Below are 9,822 nucleotides of genomic sequence, written 5' to 3'. Positions count from 1 at the left end.
ATATATATATATATATATATATATATACATATACCCATATATTTACTTTATATCTTAAGTCAAACTTACTGTGTTTCATTTAAGGTTTGGTCTCAGAACCTTCAAGACACCTGAGTCATTATCACGTGGTTTACCCTTTAACGTTAAAAGGCTCTTTGGCTTACCATAACTTTTCAACCAAATAATTCCAGCAGATTCTGAAGCAGAGAGAAGCGCCCATGCTAAGCCAAAGAGTGTGTGTTATTTCCGCATCACCGGTGACGTCTCAGGTGTTAAAGGGTTAACCCCGCTCATCCGAGTCTCAGTCCGCTGCCCCTCAGCTCTCTAACAACCTAAAAAGGAGGCAGGAGAGGCTTAGTGTTTGCTTAATCATTAGTCACGACCCTTGATGACGACTCGGCGAGCCCTTAGGCGCTCGCATTCAGCCCTCGGCTGTTGGGTAACGCTCAGCTGCCCTCCGCGGCCACAGCTGGCCCCTCGCCAATGTCAATCACCAGGTCACCTCTTCGCTTCATGCTCATCCAGCAGCTTCTAACTAACGCTGCTCTTGTGTGAACAGACTGACCGGCCCCTCCTGGGAAATACTGTAAACTGGGCGCTCCGGCCAGCCAGCCACCCCCGCCTTACGTAATAAATGTGCTTGTTGTTGTTCAGTCTCTTGAAAAGGGAACAGAGCGGGGGATGCCTCTCTCTTGTTGATGTTTTTCCACCTTTTTTCCCTCACAACTTTCTTTTCAACAGAGCGGAGCGAAAAGTATAAACATGAAATGAACCCGTCTTCCTGTGTCATCTTACGTGTGCAGTAGTCGGTCAATGTGGCGTGTGCGGAGCAGCTGTGTGCGTCCGATCACGCTGCTTGGTATAAAGTCCATTCATTTTCCCTGATGCACAGCAATGCCCAGCTCCCTCTGTGACCTCTGACCCCACTGTCATTAGGCATCATCATCTTCAGTGTGCCCACTCTGTCCTGCCAATTTATACTTTAAAGCCTTTTTTACCATTGAAATGTATATTTTGTTTGGCTTTGATGTGAAATTTGGACATCTTTTGGCCTTTTTTAAAAATACATTTTCTTGATTTTTCAGCTTCCTAACATGTTTGGAGACCTTCGTTCAACCTTTATTGCGCTGATGATTGGGTCTTATGCCTCCTCGGCTGTAACCTTCCCCGGAGTCAAGGTAAACATGAACAACAAAGTCATAAATCACCTTCAAACAAGCCACAAGAAAAAGCCAGAATGGAGTTTTTAGACTACAATAGTATTACATCCACGTGTTAGGTGGTGACTACATGTACATTTTTCATATGTATGCATTTTGTGCACATTTGAGATTGCAAATAAATGTTTTATTTTTAGAATATAATGTTTTTAGGTAAGCCGTTCTTTTAAAATCAAGAAGTAAAGTGTTTGTCAGATATTAACTCTGTTAAGCCCACTATATCAAAGAATAATAAAATAGATAGAAAATTCAATGAAAATCTACAAAAACATAAAAACTACAAAAATAAATAAATAAAGAACAATGCTTTTTTTAAGGAAACATAGATTTAGTAATTATGCTAGGTAATTTGGTATTTATTTGCAAACAACAATGCTAGCCTAAAATGTAAAAATATTAACATTAGTGTTCAGGAAAAAACTTCTTATTTACCTTAAGTGACAAATTTGATCAGCACATTTTTTACATGGTGTAACTGTAATATAAAGAATTTATTATCAACAATTTTAGCTTTATTTCAATGTAGCAAAGAGTCATGGTAAAAAATGAGTTGTGAAAACTAGCTAAACATTTCCCGCCAAAAATTTCATGGAGGCAGCCATTTTGAAAGGAGCAAGAAAAGACCCTCTACTACCCCTAGTGGAGTGATGATGAACTACAAGGCAGAAAGGATTGATCAAGTTCTGTACAGATTTTTAAAAGCAAGTTTTGATCATGCTAAGGAGTTTGGGGTCTAAAAAATACCTGTATCAAATATACAATTAATAGTTATGTGATATCGTGTTTTTTTTCCATTTCTTTTCTTGTTATCAAATATGCTTTTTAATTCCAGCTAAAACTTCTATAAACAAGAACATATTGTCAGATGAGTGTTTCCTTTGAGAAGCAGTTCAACCAAATACTGAAACTAACTGTAAAATTTTATTTTTTTTATGATAAATGTGGTGTATTTGCTCATCTGTGCACTGCAAAAACCGAATCTTGAGAAAGTTAAGAATTTTTTTTCAGATAATGTGTTTTATTTTATGTCTTACAAGAAAAATAGTCTTATTAAGAAAGAATGTTGATAATAATCTTAGTTTGAGAAATGATACAGTTGAACGTTTATTTCCCCAAAGACAGGAATTCTTTATAAGACCCTTTTTCTTGCCCCATTGGCAGATTCAAAATCTACATATGGAGTAAGAGGCCTGTTTTTTGAGTATGATGTGTGAAAACATTCTGATTTATCTCAATGACAGGTGATCTATGACTTTGGTATCCCGTTCATTACTATCCTGGTGGTGTGGGCTGCCTGTGCAGGACTGGTCTTCTTGAACTGCTTCTTCAACTGGCCCCTGGAACCATTCCCAGGACCAGAGGACATGGACTACACGTTAGTGTCAAAAAAAAACACACAAATACCATATTTTCCATACTAAAAAGTGCACAAAAAAGCTCTCTCTATTTTTTCTTTTCTTTTTGGTGAAAGATGGAAAATTTGGTGCTCCCTAAAGCTATAGTGTGGACAATGTGGTAGGCCTTTATACGTAGGTGTTTAACTTAATCTGCGTCCTTGTTCCTTTTTCCATAGCGTAAAGATCAAGTTCAGTTGGCTCGGCTTTGACCACAAAATCACAGGGAAGAAGTTCTACCAGCAGGTCACCACGGTGGGCCGTCGCTTGAGTGTCAGCAGCAACGTGAAGCAGAAGGAGCTGGTGGCCAAAGATGGTCGCACTCTCTGCCTCTCCACCATGGATCTGGAAATGGATGGCAAGCCCCAAGAAGAAAGTAAGAGCGACTCGAACGTGTTGCTTGGATTTCCTGCGACGAGCTCTAAGTTATGTCCTCATTTCCTCCTCTGCAGCTCAGTCATTCATGAAGAGCATCATGAGCCCAATTTTCCTGCTCAGTGCGCTGACCATGTCTATCACTCAGCTCCGTCTTTTGTTCTACATGGGGGCCATGAACAGTGTTCTGGAGTCCCTCACGGATGGAGACCTAAACACAGGTCAGTCGGCTTGTCTTCATCTTTGAACAAACACTTTCTCAGATTAAAAATGGCTTTAAAGTGACCACACTTACCAGATTTAACTGACTTTTTCAGTGGAAAGGATGGAAGTGGGTAAGATGACAAAGTTTCTACAAAGTAGTGTACAAAAGCTGCAGTAGCTGTTCCTCATAGTCCCAAGTTCATCTAAGATTCTTTTTTTCCCGCTTTGCTCAAATCTCCAGCTGACTTGACCGTTGTCCACAGCAATAACCTGACTCTGCACCTGTCATTTAGCTGCAGTGCGAAAACACTGGCCATCATTAGTTGTATTCATTAACTAACTTTATCCCAGAGCATCAGCAAAGAGCACACATCATATGAGTGGCTCCACATGATGCACTTTTCATGTGTCACTGCTCCCTGAACTGCACATTTCCCTCATAATGGCAGCTTATTGACTTTCAAACAACCATGTTGTTGTGCTCAATACTGCTCTAATGCCTTTTAGGTAATTATTAACTTTAGTGTAGATTAACACTTTCTTTCCCCCTTTTTCTTTATATCGATCTAACATTGTCTTACTGTCACACATCAAGTCATTAGAATCAAAGAATGGTTTAATTTGGAAGTTATGTCATATGTAAGGCGCACCAAATTATGAAGCACATTATGCGAGACAAAAAAGTCATAGATACAGTCCATTTGTTAGTCAGACTTTGTTGAATGTGTTCACATAGTAACAGCACGGTACATGTTACCACATTAGAAGCTTTAGCCACATTAGCATATTCACAATACTTGTAACTCCTAACTTTTCTTAAAACAATATTCTACTATTAAAACAAGCATTACTCTTACTACACAAACTCCAAACTTTGTTTGTAACTCGTAAAATACAGTCTGACAACTCTACACGTTAGCCATGTTAGCAATTTACAATAACACCCAACTTAGATTGCAACAAAACAGACTGATACCGCTAAAAGAAAAGTTACTGCGACTATGCTAACTACCATGTAAGTAGCACGTAGAAAAACACAACAGACACCGCTACATGTTAGCTGCACTAAAGAAATTTACAATAACACTAAACCTTTGCAACAAACAAGACTGATATTGCTAAAAAAAAGTTACCGTTTTTACGCTAACTGCTAGCCTTGTAAGTAGCTTGTAGGAAAACACGGTCCAACATGGCAACATGTTAGCTGCGCTAAAGAAATTTACAATAACACCCAACTTTGTTTGCAACTCATAGAAAATAGACCGATACTGCTAAATGAAAAGTTACTGTTACTATGCTAACTCCACACCTTGTAAGTATCATGTATAAAAACACCTTCAACAACGCTACATGTTAGCTGTGCTATAGAAATGTGTAATATCACCCAAAGTTGTTTGTAACTCATAGAAAATAGACTAATACTGTACCTCTAAAGCTAACGTAACTGAATAGCTAATTCCCAGCTTTGTCAGTAACATAGAAAACCTAGACCAACGCCGTTACACGTTAGCAACATTAGCGTATTCACAATAACACCCAACTTTGTTAGCATCATTGAAAAAACACGCTGCTACCTTAGTTGTGTTAGCAAATTTACAATTTCATTTTGAACCCTTATATGAGGCACTCAGAATTGTAAGCCACACTGTCACTTTCTGAAAGAAATAAACGTTTTCAAGTGTGCCTCATTACAAACCTTTTAAATCCCACTTTCAGTGACTCTTTGATTCTCATTTTAGTGAGTCTTTACTCCTCCATCTTCGGCGTGCTGCAGCTGCTTTGCCTGATGACCACCCCGGTGATCGGTCAGATCATGGACTGGAAGCTAAAGAGCAGCGATGATGGAGAGGAGGACAAGGAGCCGCTGAGCAAGTAAGTCAGAGAAGTTCACCGAGTGTGAGACATGTGGCTTTGGCATCGGTGTCCAGCAACCTGATGTGTCCTCCTCTCACAAGGAGCGAAGTGAAACCCAAACGGCGAGACAGAAAGTCACAGAAGGTGACCAACGCCCTCAGAGCTTTCGTCCTCACAAACATCCTGTTGGTGGGATTTGGGATCACCTGCCTGGTGCCGAATCTTCCTCTGCAGGTGAGCGACCAACCTGACTCTGAGGAATCAGGTCTCTACTTTATTGTTTGCTGTAATGTTAGCTTAGGAGTGTTTAAGCTAGCATCTAAACAGAGAGCTCTCAGTAACAGGGAGGGGAAGTGAGGGCGGAGTTGTTCTGTGCAAAATGCACTGCCCACAACTCCGCAGAAACTATGTCCTAGAAAACTAGAAGTTTTTGGATTTTAGCTAAAAACTACATAATTGATACTAAAGCCTCATTTCCACCGAGTGGTCCGGTACAGTCCGGTATTTTGAGCATCTCCATTATTAAATGAGCCCATTAAACAGTTTCGACCCGTACCTCTTGAGGGCCTCCATCCATTGTAGGTCAGAACGGGCAGTTGGGGGCGGAGCTTCTGTAACCAGCCGCTGATTAACAGGAAGTAAAGACGATATTGGACAGCGCCAATATAGCCCTAAACTAGCAATTCTAATGTTTTCCTCTTTATGCCGATATTCTTTTTAGTCGCCTACTTTCTTTCAAACAACATTAAGGCGGTAATGCTTTACAATAAGATTCCTGAACAAGCTTTATTAACACATTATTAATGTGTTTATAGGGTGTTAGTACAATAAGCTGCATAAGGTTTGTTAAAATACAGAGTAATAATTATTGACATCTAGAGTGACACCATTGTCTCCAAAGGACATATTAATAAACTGCTTACAAGCTTAACACATAAACTATCTTTATCAACTTTATATTGATTGTTTTGTCGCACCTCATCTAAAGTTTTACAGAGTTATGGAAAAATTGTGTCTCATAATTCAGACGTCACTTTCGCTTGATGACGTCACTAATAGTCGCTGGTCAGCTAGCGTTAGCGCAGAGCTTCCTGTGCTTGAATATACATAACAACAGCGGTTTTATAACTTTTAAAAGGTCACGCTACAACAAAAAGTCATTACTTACATTTAAATGTAAACCTTTGTGGTTCAGAGCACACCCACTTGAGGAAAAGTGCTTCTCCGTTACGGTTTATCCTCGTGACAGAGGACTTTGTCTCCCTCCGGTTGAAGGTTGGGATCTTAAAAGAATATTTCGGACACCACTTCCACTACAAATGCCCCTTCAAATGCAGGGTTAGGGAGAAGGGAAGAATTTGGATTGGGCCTAAATTCCTGTAAAGCAATAAAAAGACGAGCTGCTTGATGACCTCCATTGTTGTTGATTTTCTAGTCCTCGAACTACAATGACATGCTAGCGGTGTACACCACGCATGAACCGTGAAAACAAACCACTCAGTGGGGGCGGGGCTTAAGTGAGTATAAACGCTCACTAGACCATATCGTACCACTTCTAACTAGGGCGTACTGTACCGGACCACACGGTGGAAACGAGTCTTAAAAGACTGCCAATTTTACTGCAGACTGCAGATTTTAAAAAAATCATATTTTGCTTAGATTAGCTTATAGACTCCAAACTTCCAGCTTTAACTCGTCTGTCTCCACAGATCGTGTCCTTCATCCTGCACACTGTGGTGAGAGGATTCATTCATTCGGCTGTCGGCGGCCTCTACGCTGCTGTGTAAGTCCACCACACTTCCAGCCTCCCTCAATGGTTCTGATTCGGTTTTTCAGTGTGTCCTCTTCATTTTTGTCTGGTGTGCTTCAAACTGAGAATCTGAACTCCTCTTTCCAGGTATCCCTCCTCACAGTTTGGCAGCCTGACAGGTATGCAGTCCCTGGTCAGCGCCGTGTTCGCGTTGCTGCAGCAGCCGCTCTTCTTAGCCATGATGGGACCTCTGGAGGGAGACCCCTTCTGGGTACGTCTCTGAAGCTGAAAAAAAAAAAAATCACTAAAAAACGATTTGGGTCATGTCAACACCGATGTTCTCCTCCAGGTCAACATCGGACTCCTCGCTCTCAGCATGCTCGGCTTCCTGCTGCCGCTCTACCTGATCTGCTACAGACGGACTCTCGCCAAGGAGCAGCGGCAGAGAGCGGACGAGGCGAAAATATTCATCAAAATCAACGGCTCAGACGTTCCCGAGGCCTTTGTCTAAAGAGCAGCGGACGGAAGTAGGACGAAGCTGCACAAAAAAACAAAACACGGACAGACTGAAGAAATCTGAAACTCGTGATTGGCGGTGAGAGGGGTCGCAGAGATCTTTCCTTTCCTGGAAAAGGGAAGGAAACACGAGGAGAAAGGAAAGAAAAACAGGAAAAGACTTTTCTTTAAGCCAGAAAAAAGTAGAATTCTTACGAGTCGTGTTTCCGCCTCCTAACCGTCCGAACGTCACAGCATCCTGCTAGTTTTCTGGAGTTTTTCAGAGGACGCTGCCAGCGAAATGAAGAGGAGCTCACCGCCGATGATTACTGGACTTTTCCACTTTTTCGTTTTTGTTTTTTGCAGGGCTAACATCTAACACTGTAGACCAGTCTATACCAATGAGCGGATGTCTGTATTTTCTGTAACAGCCTCTAGTTTTTCTAGTGTTTCTGTTGCTTTCTCGCTTTAGCTGTAGCTATTGGAGCGCCTTCCAATAGAGAGTTTGAGGTCATTTCGTGTTTATTGGTGAAAGTAGTGATGTAAACCAGATGCCTTTTTATGTCATTTAGAGGCTGTAGCTTTCTACTGTTGAGAGAAATGCAGCACTCTTTTTTTCTCTTCCTGTCAAGCTCATTTCAGCACTTCCCTGCACACAAATCTCCCTTTACTTTTACTTGTGTATTTATTTTCTTTCTTCCTATTTAAATGTGCTTCGCAGATGTCTCTTTTTTTTTGTTGGAACAGGGCTCCTGCTGGGATCACCGCAGATACGGCTCAGTTATTTTGTGTTGAATGTGGATGGACTTGTGAGACTTAATAAAAGATGTTTTGCCTTTTTTCACCGCTCACCCGGCTGCGCTCGGTGTCTGACTAAAGCGGTTTGCTATGGTTACTGAGTATTTAAGGAGAACAAATTTGCAGCTCTCTGTTCCTTTTTGATTCAACCAGCAGAGGTCAGAATAAGGAACGTATTAGACAACACTTAGGGGGGCGGACTTGTTGACATAAATCAATTAAATACTTCCCTATCACCATTAAAAATGAGAAAAAGTTAAGAAAAAGTTTGGTGAATTTTTAAAAAGTACAAAAAAGCATTTAGGTGGATTAAATAGTGCTATATAATTTTTTTCCAGTTGAATGCAAAAATGGCAACTTATTCTACTCGAACGTTCCCTGTTTGACAACACCTACAGACCTATACAACTACTTTTTTTTTAATAATCAAACTAATCCTTACTTAAGTTAAGTTAAATAATCATTTTAAAAAGGGAAGATTTTTGTCATGTTACATAAGTTAATTTCATTTTTTCTTTTTTTGACACTTATTTTCACTTCTTTTGGGACATAAGCTGCTGAAAAATGAAGTTTTTGTGTTGAAAATTAATCTTCCAATGACCCCTGTGACCCCACTTATAAAAAGAGAAAGTACTATTTGGATTATATCATATCAAAGAAATATCTGATCTTATTATGGGATGACTACATCACTCAAAATGGTGAAATGCGCCAAAATATGAAAATTGACGATTTTCACATTTTCCGACAATATGAGAAAAGAAATATTAAGTTTACAGCCACAACTGAAAGAAAGCTGTGGATAATTACGAGGTTGACATGACTGACCTTGAAAAAACACAAAATGTGACAAAAATTGAGGAAACATACCTGACAAAAAACCCTAGGGTAATATCCTGTTAATTTCACATTTGTCATCGTGTTTTTGTGTGTAAAGTGGGTTAAATTGTGGCAGATCCCCAAATCAACAAGATTTTTTGCTTGAACAAATATCTTTTTCTTATTGCTGATGTTAAAACAATAAAATAGAAGTAACCAATTATTACCTTTAAAGCAGTTTTTGCTCTCATAGTAGTTTTTTTCTATTTTTTTTATTTTTTCATTAGAGGTTTGTTTCAAAGTTAAGCCAAATGTGTGTTTGCTCATAAAAGCAGAATATAACACCTGATCACACTGTTACTTGAGACTGATATCTTAGCACAAATTTGTGCCCACAAAATGCTAATTTTTACTTGCTAAATGCGAATAAAATGCTAATTTGTATCAATAAAATTCTAAATTTGTGAACACAAAATGTGAACTTGTGTGCAAAAAAAATAGGCTACTAATTTGTGCCCACGAAGTGCTAATTTGTGACACGAAATTGCTAAATTTTACCCACAAAATTTCAATTTGTTCCAACAACATGCAAAAAAATGTTAATTTGTGATCATTAAATGCAATTCTGGGCCCACAAAAGGCTAAATTTTGCTCGCAAAATGCTAATAAAATGCTAAATTGTTGCGAGATTGCATATGTGGCGTTTCTTTGTTTTATACTGAAATATTGTAAAAATGTAATGCATGAATCCCTGGCTCTAGCTGAACAAATATATATATAGGATACAATATAACTATAGTAGGGATGTGGTCGTGGAGAACCAAAAACCTTGTTGCCAAGGAAATAGAAAAAAAAATGTACTTTTGCGATTCTTCTAAAAATGACAGAGGGTGTTTGTCTTTTTTTTAATAAA

General features: G+C 39.4%; 1 protein-coding gene across 1 annotated transcript; it reads left to right on the top strand.

Moving 5' to 3' along the window:
- Positions 1-1,085: 1,085 nt before the first annotated feature.
- slc43a2b (solute carrier family 43 member 2b) lies at positions 1,086-8,143 on the top strand (the record flags this gene model as incomplete). Its single annotated transcript, XM_024266349.1, is given in 10 exon segments — positions 1,086-1,178; positions 2,462-2,595; positions 2,794-2,990; positions 3,067-3,210; positions 3,307-3,324; positions 4,933-5,065; positions 5,149-5,281; positions 6,757-6,830; positions 6,945-7,068; positions 7,147-8,143. Coding segments are annotated over 10 exon segments (1,212 nt in total), but the record flags the coding sequence as incomplete, so codon positions are not given.
- Positions 8,144-9,822: the final 1,679 nt, after the last annotated feature.

The sequence above is a fragment of the Oryzias melastigma genome, linkage group LG14 (genome assembly GCF_002922805.2).
Source record: "Oryzias melastigma strain HK-1 linkage group LG14, ASM292280v2, whole genome shotgun sequence".
Classification (NCBI taxonomy): domain Eukaryota; kingdom Metazoa; phylum Chordata; class Actinopteri; order Beloniformes; family Adrianichthyidae; genus Oryzias; species Oryzias melastigma.
This window is presented reverse-complemented; position numbering and strand designations above follow the sequence as displayed.